The sequence below is a fragment of the Haliotis rufescens genome, unplaced genomic scaffold (assembly GCF_023055435.1).
Source record: "Haliotis rufescens isolate VD_foot unplaced genomic scaffold, xgHalRufe1.0.p SCAF_18, whole genome shotgun sequence".
In the NCBI taxonomy this organism is placed as follows: domain Eukaryota; kingdom Metazoa; phylum Mollusca; class Gastropoda; order Lepetellida; family Haliotidae; genus Haliotis; species Haliotis rufescens.
In genome coordinates this window covers 9,497,437-9,518,622 of record NW_025963868.1, presented here as the reverse complement: position 1 = coordinate 9,518,622, position 21,186 = coordinate 9,497,437, and the positions used below count along the sequence as shown (strand labels likewise).

Sequence of the window (21,186 nt, the reverse complement as noted above, 5' to 3'; positions counted from 1 at the left end):
AATCATACAATGGACTCTGCTTCCATAGAGATGTCTTATGATAATGGAAATGGGCTTCACACATTGTACCCATGTCGGGAATCGAACCCGGTTCTTCGGCGTGACGAGCGAACGCTTTAACCACTAGGCTACCCGACCGCCCCGGCATAAAGAAGGTGAAAAACCAACACATTACTTTTGTCACTCAGAAAATAGGAATTACACTAATAAACGTATGAACAATACCATAAAGGATAATGGCAAAGAAAATACTGATGGTCGCGAGATAATAAATGAACAAGAAGGTTTTTGTAAGAAATAATATACAGCCACTGTCGACATAGACGAAGACAGCTATTGTATATTACAAAAGTGTTTTAACCCCATTTTAAGTAAAGAAATTTCGGATGAATTTGGAAAGGGAATTGAATTCCAAATTAGAATTGAATGAAATAGCACAAGTTAAGTCTGTGAAACATAGAGTCCTGGTCAAGATGGATTTTCAGTAGAATTGTTTAAGTTTATCTGGAAAGACCTGAAAATATGACGATAACTGAGGAGTTATGAGGAGTTTTTACATGTGAGATGAGGTGAGGTGAAATGGGGTTTAGCGTCGCGTCCAAGATTATTGCACTTATATAGCGACGTGCATGTACGAGTGTGTGTTTGTGTGGCTGCTTGTACTAGTCCGGACTGATGCCGATTTATAGTGCTAGCTCACTGAGATACCATGCCGCAGTTTAACATGAATACCCCACTCAGACACAGTATACTGACTCCGAGCCGACCAGTCCTTGTTTTAGCCCCTTAATGGCGAGCGCCAGACAGGGTGACAACAAGTACCATCTTTTAACGTCTTTTGGTATGACGCGGTCGGGGATCGAACCCAGGACCTTCCGCTCTCCGGGGCGAAGGCTCTACCACTAGACCACGGAGGCGGTCGTTTTACATGTATCCCGAAGCCAAATAAATACAGACGCCTGCTGAAAAACTGGAGAACCATATCGTTATTAAGTGCTCTGTACAAGGTAATAAGTGCTTGCATAAAAAATAGAATTAAACAAACTTTAAATGCTCTAATTCATGATAATCAGACCGGATTTATTCCTGGTAGATGCATAAGAGAAAATATGAGGTTATTATATAATATTTTGTTTGAAACTGAAAGGCAAAACAAGAAAGGTTTATTACTATTGATATACTTTGAAAAAAAACATTCGACACAGTTCTCAAGCGTTTCATAATGTTGGTGTTAGAAAAAATTAGATCCGGTAAAAAAGATGGGTCAATATTCTGATTTCCACCTCTTGTATTATACAAAATGGACACCTATCAAATTGTTTTGAACAAAGGGCCTGTAGACAAGGAGATCCACTTTCACCCTATTTATTTTTATTTTTATTTGAGATATTAGGTATTATGATAAGGACAAATAACCATTTACATTGAATTACCTTAAATGACACAGAACATAAACTAGGACAGTATGCCGACAATATTGAATTATTTCTAGAAGGCTCTGATGCCTCTCTTAACGAAGCCATAAAGACGTTATACAAGTTAGGATCAATGGCAGGAAGTCAACGAAATCCCAATCAAGACTTAAATTTAGACTGGTATAATGGAGGTTTTGAAGTATTAGGAATTACACTAAATCCCAATTGAACAGATCTGTGGGTGATAAACACCAGAAAACGTATTGAAACAATCAAAAGAATTCTTCTAAATTGGAAAAAACTAAACCTTGCTTTAATTGGCAAAAATACTATAATTAAAACATTGGCATTTTCAACACTAGTTCATATACTAATATCTCTCCCAAACCCTCCTAAAGAATTTACGAAAGCGATAAACGGTGTACATTTTAAATTTATATGGAATGATAAGAAGGATAAAATTTAAAAAACCCAAATGAATCTAACTTGGAAATATGTAGAGGGTGGACTTAGAATGATAAATGTTAGAACTTTTATTGACTCCTTTAAGATATCTGCTCTTAAACGACACCTTTCAAACATCCAACCTATAACCTTTGTGGCGTCCCTGTAAAAGATGTGGTAATATTTGGAAACAATTTCAGGTTGACAATCCTTTTGGGAAAGACGCTCTGGGTGCTTGGTAAAAATACATTACAGAATTTTATCTTAAACGATGAAAACATAAATGAAGTCTTTATTCAACCACTGGGACTGACTCATTAATTAAAATACTCCGATTTCGTAATCAATCACTGTTATCAGAAGGGAATATAAAGATGTATGCAATTCACAAGGTCTTTATCCCAAATCTACCAGCAGTGTGCGAGATATGGGAAACGGAGCTAAATAATAATATACATTTGGGACAAACGTTTTTGCAACATAGAAAAAGCAGGCAGGAAACCAAATTACTAAATTTTCAATTCAAACTCTTACAAATTATTTACACTAAAAGAGAATTGTTAAAAATGAATCTCGTCGACAACGATACCTGCTCATTCTGTGGAATAGCAAAAGAAAATATATGCAATATACAATTGTCAACAACTTTTGGGAAGATCTAATACAGTTATTAAGTGATTGACATATTATTCAGTTTACTAAGAAAGAAATTCTTCTGGGAGGGCTTACCAACAAGTTTCTAAATCATTTTGTAATAGCAGCAAAGAGACACATTAATATTATAATTATAAAAGGGTTAAAGCCCTGCTTCTTCAAATTTGTAAAAGTTATGGAATATATAAATCACGTCGAAGAGTTTATTGTCCACAATGCTACACCACAGATTTCTCTGAGTTGTCTTTGGACAGATACACTCAACATGCATAATGAACCAGCAGCTCTTGTTGGACAAACCTCGTGCCAAAAACATACATTCACTTACACACAATAAAGGAAAGTAAAAACAATCAACAACTAGATTAAAACATAATTATACAAAACCGTAAAAAAATAAACTTGAGAAATTAAGATTTTTTTCAGACAGGGGTGTGTGCCGGCGACGCAAGAGGTTCTGATGCCAATAGTCAAGACCGTATGTCAATCTGTGATCCCGTACGTGATTGTCAAATCCCCAAATGTGGACCCAATTTAACAAAGTCCTTGATCCACCACTGTGGAACTGACGCCTACGACCTCCACTTAAATCCCCCATTGTCTTGTCATGAACTCAAATCAAACACCGAGATCACATTAGCATTGTAATGGCCGTCTTATTCAACTAAAATATACATTAAACACAGCTTTTTGTCAACAGACCATGAATGGAGCGATTGGTGCACAAACACACTGTACAATTACAACCGTAACATTACAGTCCAAATCTGGTCGTCCTCCTCTTTTTACTGAAATAAATTAAGGTTAATCTGGCAAAATCTGCCATTACAGTTTGCTCATAAAACTGTAATCAGTCACAAAGCAAGTTACGCCGATCTGTCTCCAGACGCTCTTCCTTGTAATAGCTTGCCTCTAGCCCGTAACTTCTGCTCGTTTCTGTTGAACTTCACCAACAGGTAATTGAGACACTGTCGTCTGCTGCCGTCGTCTGTTTATCACGGGGGTCGTCTCAAAAGTTTCTGGATATCCTGGTATTTGAAATCGGAGTAATGTACCGTGGACCGTGAAAAGCCCCGTGATATCTTTGATAGGATTAACCCTATTTATAAATGTATCGTCAAATATATGTTAGTTGAATAAGAACGCAGTATTAATTTGTGAACGGTCAACATATAACAATAATGGTCACAAGTATACATCTATGTTTGATGGTGGCTGAAAATTAAACAAACAAGAAATGGTGTGTGTGTGTGTGTGTGTGTGTGTGTGTGTGTGTGTGTGTGTGTGTGTGTGTGTGTGTGTGTGTGTGTGGCTGCTTGTACAAGTCCGGACTGATGCTGATTTAAAGAGCTAGCTCACTGAGATACCATGTCGCAGTTTAACATGAATACCCCACTGAGACACAGTATACTGACTCCGAGCCGAACAGTCCTTGTTTTAGCCCCTTAATGCCGAGCGCCAGACAGGGTGACAATAAGTAACATTTTTTAACGTCTCTTGGTATGACGCGGCCGGGGATCGAACACCGGACTTTCCGCTCTCCGGGCAGACGCTCTACCGCTAGCCCACAGAGGCGGTCAGTAACGTTTTGATAACATTTGTAATTTTCTGCTCAAATCATTCATTGTTGTTCATTGTACCGATTGATCTGAAAATGGTGCTTGTCATCTGTTTCTCAAGGCAGATGGCAATATATATTAATGAGAAGTCAAAAGAACAAACGTTGACATCAATATCGCACTAAAAAGCGGAACGGAATCCAACTGTGCATGCAAACGATAAGCGAAAAAATATGATCTGGGGGTCGGCCAATGATGAGGGACAATGTATCTACAAAATGCCGGATAAAGTGAGTGAGTGTGTGAGTTGGGTTTAACGTCGCTTTTAACAGTATTCCAGTTATATCACGGGGTGTCAGCTTAATGTGGGAGGAAAGCCCGAAGTGATGCAGGTCTCAGACGTTTACCACTTCGATGAAACCCACGACAAACCTAGAAACATAATCGGGGCGAACCGGGATTCGAACTCACAATCATAGGTTTCTGGTGTGCCCAAGGGACGCAACTCTGCACAGCGAATCGCGGCGCCTTAGACGACTGGGCCACCCGTGCCCCCCCCCCCCCCCCCCCCCCCCCCCCCCCCGGATAAAGAGAATTGTTACAATAAAAACATTTGATGTCATGAGAAGACCCCTCCTCTGCTTTTATCTATTGGGCAATCGGTGTTCCTGTTGCGGATCAAATCAGCTCCCTGCTCATCGCCAGCTCTTATCTATACCCAGTTGTGCTATACCTTTGTGTCCGTCAGCAGATAGTGCTCATCAAAGTCCAAGTGTTTACTCGATGGCGAATTAACGAGGATATATTGGGGAATAATGGTGCAAGGCAAAGTCTTGACACGGTCGTTAGCAAGACCTGGCACCTTTGGTAATCCCCAGACCCCAATACAACACTCATGTGGTCAGCTGGCCGCCCCTGGGGGTGAGGAGAGAGGAGGGGAGGGGAGGGGCTGGTAGACGGTGGTGATTGTAAGAGTAGATGTATGGGGATAGGATGGAGCGAAACTTGACTGTGGTAATTGTCAATTCTCGTAAACTCTCGGAATCTCATGAGTTATCACATCTGTCTCGTGGGTGAGCACCTGTGGGTAGTGGAATTGGTGGGGGGGTTAACATTTGGAGAATAGGAATGGAGGCAGAACTTGGGTATGTGTGTATATGTAGCAGTATGTGATGTGGCGGAGGGTGTCGGTGAGCGCCAGACAGGGTAACAACAAGTACCACCTTTTAACATCTTCTAGTGGGGGAAGGGTGTTAGTGTGTGTGGGTGGTGTAGGTGTGTGTGTTTTGATATGTGTGTGTGTTGATATGTGTGTGAACGTGTGTATATGTGTCAGTATGTGGGTGTGGTGGGGTGTGTCTGTTGGTGTGTGTGTGTGTGTGTGTGTGTGTGTGTGTGTGTGTGTGTGTGTGTGTGTGTGTGTGTGTGTGTGTGTGTGTGTGTGTTAATATGTAGGTGTGGGTGTGAACTTGTGTATATGTGTCAGTATGTGGGTGTGGTGGAGGGTGTCTTTGGGTGTGTGTGTGTGTGGGGGGGGGGGGGGGGGGTAGGTATGTGTGTGTTAACATGTGGGTGTAAACGTTGGTATCTGTGTTGGTATGTGGGTGTGGGGGAGGGTGTTTTGGGGTGTGAACGTGTGTATGTGTGTCAGTATGTGGGTGTGGTGGAGGGTGTCTGTGGGCGTGGGTGGGGTAGGTGTGTTGGGTGTGAACCCCCATTCCAAATGACGCACCATGTCATCACATATACTGTCATGGAAACAGCTGAAGTGATATCAACAAGCTTGCACATTACGTTGAAATTAATAAACACCTTCTATTTCCGTGTAACTCTCCAACATATTACATTCCTGCTGTTGATTAAGCATGGCACTCGTTTCTGTATGTTTTTCACGCATGTCATATTTTCACGGGAAAATAGCTCTATCAAATAACTAGTTTAACACCTTGTGATTACACGATAGTCTGGTAGTTTCTGTAGTTCAGTGCTCAAGAATATTGTCCTCTTGTAAATGAATAATCTTGTGTGAAGTAACTCAAACACAGTGAAACCTCGTTAACTCGGAACCTGTTCATTTGGAACCCGTTAATCCGCAAACCTCGTCCCCTGGACAGTTACGTTTGTGGACGTCTGTATAATGAAGGGAACATTACTACTAACCAATGACTTGTTAATCCAGTTATTTTCACTGTGAGTTAAGGTAATTCCTGGACAGTTACGTTTGTGGACGTCTGTATAACGAAGGGAACATTACTACTAACCAATGACTTGTTAATCCAGTTATTTTCACTGTGAGTTAAGGTAACTCCTGGACAGTTACGTTTGTGGACGTCGGTATAATGAAGGGAACATTACTACCAACCAATGACTTGTTAATCCAGTTATTGTCACTGTGAGTTAAGTTAACTCCTGGACAGTTACGTTTGTGGACGTCTGTATAATGAAGGGAACATTACTACCAACCATTGACTTGTTAATCCAGTTATTTTCACTGTGAGTTAAGGTAACCCCCGGACAGTTACGTTTGTGGACGTCTGTATAATGAAGGGAACATTACTACCAACCAATGACGCGTTGGTCCAGATATTTTCACTGTGAGTTAACGGAGAATAACTGGGCTTCACTGTGCAAGACAGATGTGAGTCTCTACAACAGCTTTGTCTCGCAGTGACATCAGAAGCTAACACTCCAGTGGGGGCAATGCCAAGATTGGGCTTCACACATTGTGCCCATGAGGATCAACCCCAGGTCTACGGCGTGATGATCGAACACTTTAACCACTAGGCTACCACACTAACCCTCACAACCATGCAGGTGACGAGTGAATTCTGTCAGTATCCTTTTGTACAGGACAATTATACTTTCATATTTTAACGTTTTTAACGAATATGACGAGTGTCCCAATTATGTAATTCTTAGTGTCGTTAGGTATACCTATAAATGTAGGTTCGAATCCCATATCCCCCCTGTTTATGATCCATGGTTAGTCAGCACCATTCCCTTGCTCGTGGGTTTCACCAGACTGGTGAAGTCTGCATCCTATCCGGTTTTCTTCGCCCAGAAAGATTACGTAGATTGATGCTCATAATGTCAATCACTGGATTGTCTGGCTATACTCGATTATTGACAGACCGCTGTCATATCCCTGGGATAAGTGCTAAGTGCGGCGTTAAACAACAAACAAAATAAAAAAATATAAGTTTTAATTGTATAGGTCACAAACTTATCAACATACGGTGTTAAATAACCAAACAACCGAAACTACATGTGCATATCACTTACAGCCTAGTATACAAACACTTGGATTGAATATTAGGAAACTCGTGACTTAACCTTCCGGCTATCTCGGCATATACCCCAACTCACTGACGTCATCAGTTGAAGGCCAGGCAAGGTCAGTTGTCACAATGCGGACCCTGACAGCTGCTCTGTTACATAAAGATTCTAGTAAATCACTAGAAAAACAGAATAACCTGAAGATATATCTTACACTCGATGAGGGCCTCAGCTGACACTCACTCAACCCCAAACAGACATACTACACACGGTAACACAAACATTCACCAATGACATATAATTTTCCGAACAGGTCCACACATAAAATACTCGAGCCCTGAACAGTGATTATCAAACTCGATTTATATGGACGAGTGAGTTTGAGGTAACTTCATCGGTGGCATCAGAAACTCCTGAAGAAGGCTTTGTTGCTCCTCCAACGTGCTCGTCTTTTATCAAGTCAACGTAATTACTTTTTGACGTTGCCTCAGTGTCAAGGTCACAGCAGGGGGTAGGTGCGGGCGTACTCGGGGAGGGACCTCAAGCAGGATATGATTAAAGAGTTTAATCATTGATAATTAAAAGTTGGATAATGTTTCTAGATCAAAGGAGTGTGTTTAATCTATTAAACGTATGCCACTGGGAGTTGGGAGTTTGTGGGTCTTGTTAAACTGATCCTACCGCGTTTCCTTTCTATTGAGGCTGAGTATATTAAATACGGCGATGGTGTTAAAACAGTGTGTATCAAGATTTTCATATCAATACGTGAAAACAGAGATAAGCACTTTTCATGCATTTACATGGTTTGCACGTTTTCCCCTAAAAAACGAAACAGATTTTTAGTCTCACATAAGTAGGATAGAAAGATTGTAATAATTATATGAATTATAAGTTGCTTTGTGTTTCATTGAATAATAAGCAAAATAGTTACAATAAATGTACAAAGTTAAAGCGGTTCTTCTCTTTCCGTCTACTCTTGGCGTTTTTATTGCTGAAATTGAAAGAGAGGAAAACAATTCTGTTCGTAGAGCTACTAACTTGTAACTAAATACAAGAGATCTTCTCTTGGCGTTTTTATTGCTGAAATTGAAAAAAAGGAAAAATATTGTTCTGAGAGCTGCTAACTAACAAAAAACGCAAGTCTCTCATGAAACAATTCTAAATTAAAAAGATCTTCTCTTCCCTTCGTCTCTTGGCGTTTTCATTGCTGAAATTGAAAAAAAATTTTTTTTATTGTTCTGAGAGTTGCTAACTAACAAAAAACGCAAGTCTCTCGTGGAATAATTCTAAATTAAAGATAACTTCCTTTCCCTTCGTCTCTTGTCGTTTTACTGCTGGAATTGAAAAAAAGGAAAAATACTCTTCTGAGAGCTGCTAATTAACAAAAAGGACAAGTCTCTCTGGAGACACGGGTAAGGTTAGACCCCTGGGCTTGTTGTTGAGGGGTGACTAAAATGGATCGGGGGTCAGTCTCGGGGGTCGGTGACTTTGTTGACAGCGTGTCATAGTACCCCGATGTGACGTTGCTCATATTATCAATCACTGGTTTGTCTGGTCCGAACTACATTGCTTATGGGTGATGTGATAAAGGTGACTGCGGCGTCACATGAACAGGAACTGTACCGCCATTAGCTCTTGGACTGCGGTGCCGGACTTTTAAATCAATCTACCCTCAGCGAAGAACACTTTGATACTTTCGCTTTCTTTCCAATTGAAATGTTGTGAGCTGAATAATTTCAAAATCTCCAGGTGGTATGGGAAAATGGGGTTGAACGTCGCGTCAAAGATTATTGAATTATCGCGTGGTGCGTGCCCGTATGTGCGTGCGTGTGTGGCTGCTTGTACTAGTCCGGACTGATGCCGATTTATAGTGCTAGCCCACTGAGATACCATGCCGCAGTTTAACGTATATACCCTACTCAGACACAGTTTGCCGACTTCGACCAGTCCTTGTTTTGGCCCGTTAATGCCGAACGCCAGGTAGGGAAACTACAAACAAAAGATCTTTATTTAGCCTTTTGGTATGACGCGTTCGGGGATCGAACCCCCAACAATCCGCGCAGACGCTCTACCCAGTAGACCACGAGATTTAATTAGACAAGTGAAGCAGGAATATTCTCTTTAACGGGTACATTTACACAGCCTGTTAGGTTGGTTGGTTGGTTTGTTGTTTAACACCGCACTCAGCAATATTCCAGCTATATGACGGCGGTCTGTAAAAAATCGAGTCTGGACCAGACAATCCTGTGATTGATATCATGAGCATCGATCCACGCAGTTGGGATCGATGACATGTATCAAACAAGTCAGCAAGCCTGACCACCCGATCCCGTTAGTCGCCTCTTACGACAAGCATAGTCGCCTCTTATGGCAAGCATGGGTTGCTGAAGACCTATTCTACCCCGGATCTTCACGGGTCGACGTAAGGTATACATATTAGTTTTATAAGCGTATGAATAGAATTCCATGTGTGCGATGTTTTGTAGACGTCGCTGCCTGGCTTTGTAAATCCTAGTAACTAAATAGTAGCTATGTCATAATTATGATGTTACTGAAAGGCATGGATGAGCATAATTATGTTAACCACAAATAAGACAACGCTGTTGTGGAAAGAATATAATTTATTTTGAGCATTGGGCAATACAGTTGATACATTTGCATGGGGTGGGTCTATTTAAAAACAGTGTTCTTGTTTAACACGCACTCAGCATTATTCCAGCTTTTTGACGGTGTACTGTACATAATCGAGTCTGGACCAGACAATCCAGTGATTGACATCAAGAGCATCGAACTACCCAATTGGAATATGATGTTATGCATCAACCAAATCAGCGAGCCTGACTACCCTATCATGTTCGTCGCCACATACGGTAAGCATGGGTTGCTGAAGACCTATTCTAACCTGGGTCTTTATTAAAAATAGTAGATCGAAGGAAATGGAAGCAATTTCCGTAAACATGTGGGAATAGTATCAAAACTGCCAACTGCCTCGTAGCCTTAGAGACCGTAGAGAGCTGTGCCTTCATGCAACAGATTATCGAGGTCCGTAGAACACGGTACAGACGCAAATAGATTTGAGCCCTGGGACACAAAATATACGATAGCGACCAGAGCTACGGCTGCACATTGAATTCCATTAGTGTGCGGCGTAAAACAACAAACAAACAAAGAACAAACATTCACCCACCCAACCACCCGCCATTCTTTTTATTTCAGAACCATGGACATCGAGGCAATTGATGAGTCATCAGTTCCTCAGCTACCAGCACCTAAGTCAAGAGGAAATATGAATTAATGTGTGAATCATGCCATGTTTTACTGACCAGCGAGAAAATAGCGGTTGCTGCCTACCAACTTCCGGTTTGGCCTAGGGCAGTTCTTACATCATGTCTTAATGGCTGCCTAAAAAGAAAAATAACCTCGAGAATAAAAGACTACTCAAGTCGTCATATTGTCCTCAGCCCATATATATGAACAATGCCGTATGTGAGATGTTGTTAGTTTTCGATGTACAGTAAACTATGGTTATAACGAACACGCTTATAACGAACTGACGGATATAACGAACTTACTTTTTTGGTGCCGACTATTTGCTGTAGTTATGCTGTATATATGTTTATAACGAACTACGGTTATAACGAACTAAAATTAGTAGTCCCTTTGAGTTCGCTATAACCGTAGTTTACTGTATTATTAGTTATTATATTCTTTGTTTTATTCACAAATTTGGGGGTTATGTATATACAAATCTCATTGAAAACATAGTGAGTGAGTGAGTTGGGTTTAACACCGCTTTCAACAGTATTCCAGTTGCATCAGAGAGAGAGAGAGACACAGAGAGAGAGAGAGAGAGAGAGAGAGAGAGAGAGAGAGAGAGAGAGAGAGAGAGAGAGAGAGTAAAGTTCTAACTCTCAGGCACAGTATAGTAATAATTAAAAAAGTGGAGTAAGATTGAACAAAGTTTTAATTGGCTTGCGCTTGAGTCTCATCAGGCCATAACTGAATAACGGACTCCACTTATTGAATTATTCATATATATATATATATATATATATATATATATATATATATATATATATATATAATGTGTGTGTGTGTGTGTGTGTGTGTGTGCGCGTGTCTGCATGAACATAAACTATATATATTTTAAACAAAATAGCGTTCTTATGATAGACAGTTTATGTTAAAAACCGTTTGAATATGAAACGGTGCGTTGCTCTCTCGACAACGGACTTAGGAATAGGAAAGTACACGTACAGTGAAATTTGTGGAAAAAACAAGCAGCTCTCTCTCTCTCTCTCTCTCTCTCTTTCACTCTCTCTCTCTCTCCTGACAATACAGCGGAAACCACGTTTCCAGTGACGTAACCCCTATCAACAGATTTCTGGATTACCGTCATGGGCACGCGACAACGTCCTTTGATATATGTACACCGGGTCCTCTTGACCACCATAAGTCTGTGTTGCAGAAAGGGAGTTGTGACAACCGTAGCTCTAGTGTCGCTATTAGGAGCATGATTCTCGGGGCCTTTTAAGAATCATGTAAAGAATTGTTAAAAGCGGTTGTTTTTCAATTTACAATTTAAAAAAACTATTTTAGTCATACAGATGGAAACTTTTGGAGAATTGTTCTCCAGTCATAATTTACCAATTGAAACAAGAGGATGAAGGAGTGAGTGAGTTGGGTTCAACGCCGCTTCCAACAGTATTCCAGTCATATCGCGGCGTGTCAGCTTAATGTGGGAGGAAAGCCCGAAGTGATGCAGGTCTTAGACGTTTACCACTTCGGTGAAACCCACGAGCACCGGTATGGTGCTGACAAACCTAGAAACATGATTGGGGCGAACCGGGATTCGAACCCACAATCATAGGTTTCTGGGGTGCCCAAGGGAAGAGGATAAAGGAACATTCAATTGAAGGGCAATGGTATTCTCAACTCGTATCGAACCCTTGAAGATCAGGGGTAGAATAGGTCTTCAGCAACCCATGCTTGCTGTAACAGGCGACTGTGCTTGTCGTAAAAGGCGACTAACGGGATCGGGTGGTCAGGCTCGCTGACCTGTCATCGATCCCAATTGCGTGGATCGATGCTCATGATGTCAATCACTGGATTGTCTGGTCGAAACTCGATTATATAGCTGAAATATTCCTGAGGGCGGCGTTAAACAACAAACCAACCAACTCAACTCGTATCGCCGGCGCTGCTTTAAATAATCCGCATAATCACCAACGGTCAGTTAGCGCTCAACACAAGTGAAACCAGTTGGGATTATAGTCCATAATAAGCAAACTTTGAATCCGCGAGGAAGAAAGCCATCCATAGTTCAATACTTTCATAGTTGGAGTGTTGTTGCCCTTTAAATAAAAGAAAATGCCCACTTTGCCAATTATATAACACAGGAGATGAACTGGGCTATTTGTTTATCTACCCTTAAGTAAACAAACAGAGAAAGCAACTGATTCATCGTTTTATTGTACTAAACCTAACATGTTTGAAATTAATTTACTTTTTAATAAAGATTAGGAACATTAAGAAAATTATCTGAGTTGTGTACAATAATCATGAAAAGAAAGAATATTTTTAAATGTTTGTGCATTTTTTTGTTCTTTACCTGATCCGACTGCTCGAAAAAGATGTTTATAAGATTGTAATACCTGAATGAGTGTAGACCTGGGTTAAATAAAGTTCAGTTCTGACCACTTAAGTCAATCGTAACTCTTATACTTCACCTATACTTACGATTTCATTAGCGCTGTTTGCATAAAGGGTCCAGTAATAAAGTAGGGCCCTCTTATACAAAGCGATCTTAGCGCCTTTAAGTTTGTAACTATCTCTAAAATATGCTTACAACAGTCGTAGTATTAAGATCGCTTTGTGCAAGTGGGCCCTGGTGTATTGACTAACATTAAGTCCCCGAAACAAGGTTTCTTATTGAAAAATAACAAAGTACGAAATGAAAGAATAAATCTAATGGAGCCTGAACTATGATTAATTTAAGAGTTGAGACAATCTTGACTTGGCATTTGCTTCATCGTAACACAAGCGTTTCGTGTCCCTTGTTATTGCAGTGGCACAGTTAATAAATCGATCTCCATATGGGCAGTTTTCTAGAGTAAACCACATATTCATGAACACATTAGAAATTTTTACGAGGCATATTGTACAAACGCATAATTATCGTCAGCAAACCCGTTGGTAAACATAACATTCAAGGTGTCCGTATTCCAAAGTAGACACATTTTTTGGATAACAACTTCTTTATTTACTATAAACAATAAGTAAATAAAGAAGTTGTTATCGATAAATTGTGTCTACTTGGTCACCCCCCAACTTCTAAGTAATGCCCATCAAACAATTCGTGTCCATATTCACCAGAAATTGATGACAGCATTCCAAATCATTCTAGAATTGAAATTGTTTTGGTTTTAAAAACAATTCTGTTGGGTCTTGGAGACCGGTGAGTGTATAACTGAGGATATGGAATCCTAATGCTTGCAAAAACATAATTCCATCTGTAACAGAAATAATACAACAAAGGATCTCCACTGCACAGTCATAGTATGTTGTATTTCTTAATGAGTATTCTCTATAAAGCAATGTTTATGAGTAAACGATGAGCGAGACAGGCCCTGAAGGGGATGACCATCAACTTCGCTTCATTACCGATGTTTGCTTCCGCTAGTCAAACACGTGAACACATTAAGCCCGTTGTTTAAAAAAGGCGAAAAAATATTGCATAAGCCTGACTTGAAGAAAGGAATCTGTAACAAACTTTGCTACGGCCGAATCGAGGCCCAGAGCGCGTGTCAGACAATCTTTCACAACGCTCAATGTTGGATTTCACGCCTTGACGAGAAGGCGTCGCCATCTTTTAAATTTCGTTAACGACGAATTAAGTCGTATCTCCCCCGACAATGGAGTCACTGATGCAGCCGTAGCCGTTTTGAAGTCGGCAACACCCGATTAAAATCTTTTTAACAATTTGGTGATGTACTATGCGGCAGATGGCGGGGCGGTTACGTTACCCATAATTCTTAGCGGATGTTACACCGGAGGCCGCTTGTGTCCCCCCTCAATGGCGGTAGTGTACAGATTTCGCGATGTGACGTAATGTTACGGGTGGGGTGTATCAGAAATCGGGTTTGTAGACAGTTTGCAGTGACAGAGGGGACGAAATAGTATCATCATTGTTCCTTATCTGATCTTGTGGCTGATCGAGCGCGAGGGCTGATGGGATGCATCGCGGTGATTAACGAGCAATTAAAGGGGAATTATCCTTGTATTACACCTTCATTATGACCACCTTTGTTGTCCACGCGCTCCTAACTCTAGGCGCGCAGGGGACTCGCGTGTAACGGGGGCAGGAGTCGGCATCGTGCGCAGATTGCTTAGGAAATTGTTACAGGATGGGAGTGTGAGGTGTGGAAGTGTTGATTGTTGGTTGTTGTTTTACGCCGCACTCAGCACTATTCCAGCATTATGACTGCGGTCTGTAAATAGACCAGACCTATCTAGTGATTGACATCGTGAGTGAGCATCGATCGGGATATGCTGACACGCCATAACCTAGCCACCGAGCCTGACCCCCCGATCCACACTGTCAAAGTTTAAAAACAAAAATTAAATAGAAATCTGAGCGCGATTCTTGCCCCATGCTTTTGACGAGCTTAGTTCTGAACGTGTTTAGAATTGTGTTATGGGTCTTAACGTGTTTAACAGATGAACGTGTTATGGGTCTTAACGTGTTTAACAGCTGAACGTGTTATGGGTCTTAACGTGTTTAACAGCTGAACGTGTTATGGGTCTTAACGTGTTTAACAGCTGAACGTGTTATGGGTCTTAACGTGTTTAACAGATGAACGTGCTATGGGTCTTAACGTGTCTAACAGCTGAACGTGTTATGGGTCTTAACGTGTTTAACAGATGAACGTGTTATGGGTCTTAACGTGTTTAACAGATGAACGTGTTATGGGTCTTAACGTGTTTAACAGCTGAACGTGTTATGGGTCTTAACGTGTTTAACAGATGAACGTGTTATGGGTCTTAACGTGTTTAACAGATGAACGTGTTATGGGTCTTAACGTGTTTAACAGCTGAACGTGTTATGGGTCTTAACGTGTTTAACAGATGAACGTGTTATGGGTCTTAACGTGTTTAACAGATGAACGTGTTATGGGTCTTAACGTGTTTAACAGATGAACGTGCTATGGGTCTTAACGTGTCTAACAGCTGAACGTGTTATGGGTCTTAACGTGTCTAACAGCTGAACGTGTTAAGGGTCTAAACGTGTTTAACAGCTGAACGTGTTGTGGGTCTAAACGTGTTTAACAGCTGAACGTGTTAGGGGTCTAAACCTGGTTAACAGCTAAAGGCGTTTAGGCTTTAATCCCAGTATTATCCAGGGTAGATTAGATACACTACATTCTGTTGTATACCACAAATAAATCCAGAAAAAGAAGGGAAAGCAAGACACCGCTAACTGTAGCTTTCCTTCTGGTTGTGTCTGGGGTATCTAACCGAGCATTGTGTATATAATCTTACTACCTGGATATTCGAGGTTGATGGCTGATTCATCAAGCTGAGGCTCCATAGTCTGTGGGGCAAAGGGGTGGTCGGGTAGCCTAGTGGTTAAAGCGTTTGCTCGTCACGCCAAAACCAGGGTTCGATTCCCGACATGGGTACAATGTGTGAAGCCCATTTCTGGTGTCCCCCGCCGTGATATTGCGTGAATAATGCTAAAAGCGGCGTAAAACCATACTCACTCACTCACTCAATGTTCGGCAAAAGTATATCATGAATGACAGTGGAGCGGTGTAGTTCAGGCCCGTCACCAAACCGACGTCTCCACGGGGCTGACAAGCTGCCTGCTATACACTTTTGCCACATGTACTTGAGAGGAAAGTATCACCTTAGGATGCACTGTAAAAATGTTTTTTGTCCTTAACACAAACCTAAACACTCTCTATGTCACATCATTTTAACATGCTGAGGTCTAAACATGTTTTGGATTGTGTTTAACTGTTAAATTTGTTTAGGGTCTAAATGTGGGAAAGATCCGTATACCCCCCCTCGAAATTCCTTAGTAGGTAAGACCCGTGAAGATTCCGGGGTAGAATAGGCCTTTAGCAAACCATGCTTGCCGTAAAAGGTGACTGTGCTTGATGTGAAAGGCGACTAACGGGATCGGGTGGTCAGGCTCGCTGACTTGGTTGATGCATGTCATCGATCCCAATTGGGTGGATCGATGCTCATGATATCAATCACTGGATTGTCTGGTCCAGACTCGATTATTTACAGACCGCCGTCATATAGCTGGAATATTGCTGAGTGCGACGTTAAACATCAAACCAACCAACCAACCAACCTTAGTAGGTAATGTTTAAAAAAGGGGTGCTCTCTGTTTTTTAGCGTTTAATGGGGCTACATAAGTAAGTGAGTTTGGGGGCAGGTAACTGTTATATAAAAAGTTAAGGGTCTGTCGTAGTAATCGGATATACTTTCATTCTCAGCTTCTTTATACTTCGTGAAAGAAATACTGTTAGTCATACAACATATTAATGAACGCACAACCTTTGAAACCTCAGCGGGATACGGGGGCGGTCGGGTAGCCTAGTGGTTAAAGCGTTGGCTCGTCACGCCGAAGACCCGGGTTCGATTCCCGACATGGGTACAATGTGTGAAGCCCATTTCTGGTGTCCCCCGCTGTGATATTGCTGGAATATTGGTAAAAGCGGCGTAAAACCATACTCACTCGCTCACTCACTCAGCGGGATACGAACCTGCAGCTTTTTAATGTGAAGTTCTTCACGCTACCTCCTGTACTCCGGAGACAAACGTCAATTTTCATGGTCACCATAAACCTAGCCTGGTGTATCTGCACATTTTTATCTTAATAGTGTACCAAGTTCGTTGTAAGTCCTGGTGGTATGGTATAGATTCCACAGTTTGATTATAACGAGATAGTGTTCCAGTCTGAAGAACAGAATCTTCTCCATGATGGTCTAGTTCTGCAAGGTGAGGTGAGGTGAGGTGAGGTGAGGTGAGGTGAAATGGGGTTTAACGTCGCGTCCAAGATTATTGCACTTATATAGCGATGCGCATGCACGTGTGTGTGTGTGTGTGCGTGCGTGTGTATGTGAGTGAGTGTGTGTGTGTGAGTGAGTGAGTGAGTGAGCGAGCGTGCATCCGTGCGTGCGTGCGTGCGTGCGTGTGTGTGCTTGTACAAGTCCGGACTAATGCCGATTTTATAGTGCTAGCACACTGAGACACCATGCCCCAGTTTAACATGATCATAACCCCACTCGAACACAGCATACTGACTCCGAGCCGACCAGTCCTTGTTTTGACCCCTTAATGTCGAGCGCCAGACAGGGCAACACGGGGATAGAAAATGTAGACGGATGTTTTAGATGACGACTGAGCTATGAAAAGGCGATGGGGACAGGAAATGGTGTTGGTAGGGTGGAGTAGAGTGGGGGGTACACCATGAGAATGGGGATTGGAAAAGGGTGGCAATGGGATTTATCTTAATGGGGACGGGCAGCGTCTTTTTTCGTAAAGATCGTAGTTCATCTCACACTACATGATCGGGGCGGTGGGGGTAGCCTAGTGGTTAAAGCGTTTGCTCGTCACGCCGAAGATCCCGGTTCGATTCCCAACAGGAGTGCAATATGAGAAGCCCATTTCTGGTGTCCCCCACCGTGATATTGCAGGAATATTTCTAAAAGCGGCATAAACTCACTCACTCACTCACTCACCCACTCACGACATGTTCTGTCCTGTTTGATTATTTGTGGTTGGACCTGGAAACTGCGTCGTCATGGAACGGAGACAGAGATTCAATGCTTGATTAAAACTAGCATCCATAACGCTTCACAGCTCTAAAATTCCTTAACCGTGGAGTGAGTAGGCGTGTGAATGACTAAGACCCGCGAAAGTGATGGAATAGCGTTGCCAAGCAACATGTGTCAGTTTGTGCAATATTAACACGAGCTCTAACTGTGAACAGACAGTGTATAAATAAACAAAAAATCCCACTAGAAAACACGTTTTTCTTTATATATAAGTATATAAAGATATAATTCACAAAAAAATTTATCGATCGTGGAACTCGACCTATACTTTCTTCTGCCGCCCAGTTTAAATAACAACGACAACATATTTTTCATGAGTAAATGAGTGGGTGGGTGAGTGAGTCAGTTGGGTTAAAACATTATTCAAGTTATATCACGGCGTGTCAGCTTGATGTGGAAGGAAAGCCCGAAGTGATGCAGGTCTCAGACGTTTTCCACTTTGGTGAAACCCACGAGTACGGGTATGGTGCTGCCTCCACCACCCCATCTCCTTGCCTCCACTACCCCATCTCCCTGCCTCCACCACCCCATCTCCCTGCCTCCACTACCCCATCTCCCTGCCTCCACCACCCCATCTCCCTGCCTCCACCACCCCATCTCCCTGCCTCCACCACCCCATCTCCCTGCCTCCACCACCCCATCTACACCCCTCCACCACCCCATCTCCCTGCCTCCACCACCCATCTCCCTGCATCCACCACCCCATCTCCCTGCCTCCACCACCCCATCTCCACCCCTCCACCATCCCATCTCCACCCCTCCACCACCCCATCTCCCTGCCTCCACCACCCCATCTCCCTGCCTCCACCATCCCATCTCCCTGCCTCCATCACACCATCTCCCTGCCTCCACCACCCCATCTCCACCCCTCCACCACCCATCTCATCTCCCTGCCTCCACCACCCCATCTCCACCCCTCCACCATCCCATCTCCACCCCTCCACCACCCCATCTCCCTGCCTCCACCACCCCATCTCCACCCCTCCACCATCCCATCTCCACCCCTCCACCACCCCATCTCCCTGCCTCCACCACCCCACCACCACCCCATCTCCCTGCCTCCACCACCCCATCTCCACCCCTCCACCACCCCATCTCCACCCCTCCACCATCCCATCTCCACCCCTCCACCACCCCATCTCCCTGCCTCCACCACCCCATCTCCACCCCTCCACCACCCCATCTCCCTGCCTCCACCACCCCATCTCCACCCCTCCACCACCCCATCTCCACCCCTCCACCACCCCATCTCCCTGCCTCCACCACCCCATCTCCACCCCTCCACCAACCCATTTCCCTGCCTCCACCACTAATCTCCACCCCTCCACCAACCCATCTCCCTGCCTCCACCACCCCATCTCCCTGCCTCCACCACTAATCTCCACCCCTCCACCAACCCATCTCCCTGCCTCCACCACCAATCTCCACCCCTCCACCACCCCATCTCCCTGCCTCCACCACCAATCTCCACCCCTCCACCACCCCATCTCCCTGCCTCCATCACACCATCTCCCTGCCTCCACCCACCCCATCTCCACCCCTCCACCACCCCATCTCCACCCCTCCACCAACCCCATCTCCATCCCTCCACCACCCCATCTCCCTGCCTCCACCACCCATCTCCCTGCCTCCACCACCCATCTCCCTGCCTCCACCAACCCATCTCCCTGCCTCCACCAACCCATCTCCCTGCCTCCACCAACCCATCTCCCTGCCTCCACCACCCATCTCCCTGCCTCCACCACCCATCTCCCTGCCTCCACCAACCCATCTCCCTGCCTCCACCACCCATCTCCCTGCCTCCACCACCCCATCTCCCTGCCTCCACCACCCATCTCCCTGCCTCCACCACCCCATCTCCCTGCCTCCACCACCAATCTCCACCCCTCCACCACCCCATCTCCACCCCTCCACCACCCCATCTCCCTGCCTCCACCACCCCATCTCCCTGCCTCCATCACACCATCTCCCTGCCTCCACCCACCCCATCTCCACCCCTCCACCACCCCATCTCCACCCCTCTACCAACCCCATCTCCATCCCTCCATCACCCCATCTCCCTGCCTCCACCACCCCATCTCCCTGCCTCCACCACCCCATCTCCCTGCCTCCACCAACCCATCTCCCTGCCTCCACCACCCATCTCCCTGCCTCCACCACCCCATCTCCCTGCCTCCACCACCCCATCTCCCTGCCTCCACCACCCCATCTCCCTGCCTCCACCACCATATCTCTACCCCTCCACCCCATCTCCCTGCCTCCACCCCCCCCCCCCCCCCATCTCCCTGCCTCCACCACCCCATCTCCCTGCCTCCACCACCACATCTCCCTGCCTCCACCACCACATCTCCCTGCCTCCACCACCCCATCTCCCTGCCTCCACCACCCCATCTCCCTGCCTCCACCACCCCATCTTCCTGCCTCTACCACCCCATCCCCCTCTCTCCATCAACCACATCTCCCTGCCTCCACCACCCCATCTCAACCCCTCCATCACCCCACCTCAACCCCTCCACCACTCCATCTCCCTGCCTCCACCACCCCATCTCCACCCCTTCATCACCCCATCTCCCTGCTTCCACCACACCGATCCCCCGCCCCTACACTAACAATGACCTATTTACATGCAGAATATCACATCCTTGTAACATCTGCGCCCTAGACTGGGCACCCGTCTATAGGTCGCCTCATGTTCCAGCAGTAGCATCAGTTAGTTGATACCAGCACAAAGAGGCTGTTGTTCACCATCACCTATTAGCAAACCATTGACTCGGTTGTTAATCTGATACGTATTGTTGACTCAGATACCCACTGCGAGGTAACTTTACCTCTGCTGTGAAAAGAATCTGATTTGAATCCGGTGTCAGTATTTCTAAACTTACGTCTAACTCGACGGTCTTGTTTATTTATTGGTGTATGGTCATGTGACTGGAAGTATCCCGATGTCGAACTACACTGAATAGCTCTATTATGCCTCGTCATCAT

General features: G+C 44.1%; 1 protein-coding gene across 1 annotated transcript; it reads left to right on the top strand.

Moving 5' to 3' along the window:
* Window positions 1-4,350: 4,350 nt before the first annotated feature.
* LOC124122599 (leucine-rich repeat extensin-like protein 3) lies at window positions 4,351-20,919 on the top strand. The gene is made up of 2 exons (XM_046485674.2): window positions 4,351-4,362; window positions 18,658-20,919. Exons 1-2 carry the CDS (start codon window positions 4,351-4,353, stop codon window positions 20,917-20,919), a joined length of 2,274 nt encoding a protein of 757 aa, XP_046341630.2.
* Window positions 20,920-21,186: the final 267 nt, after the last annotated feature.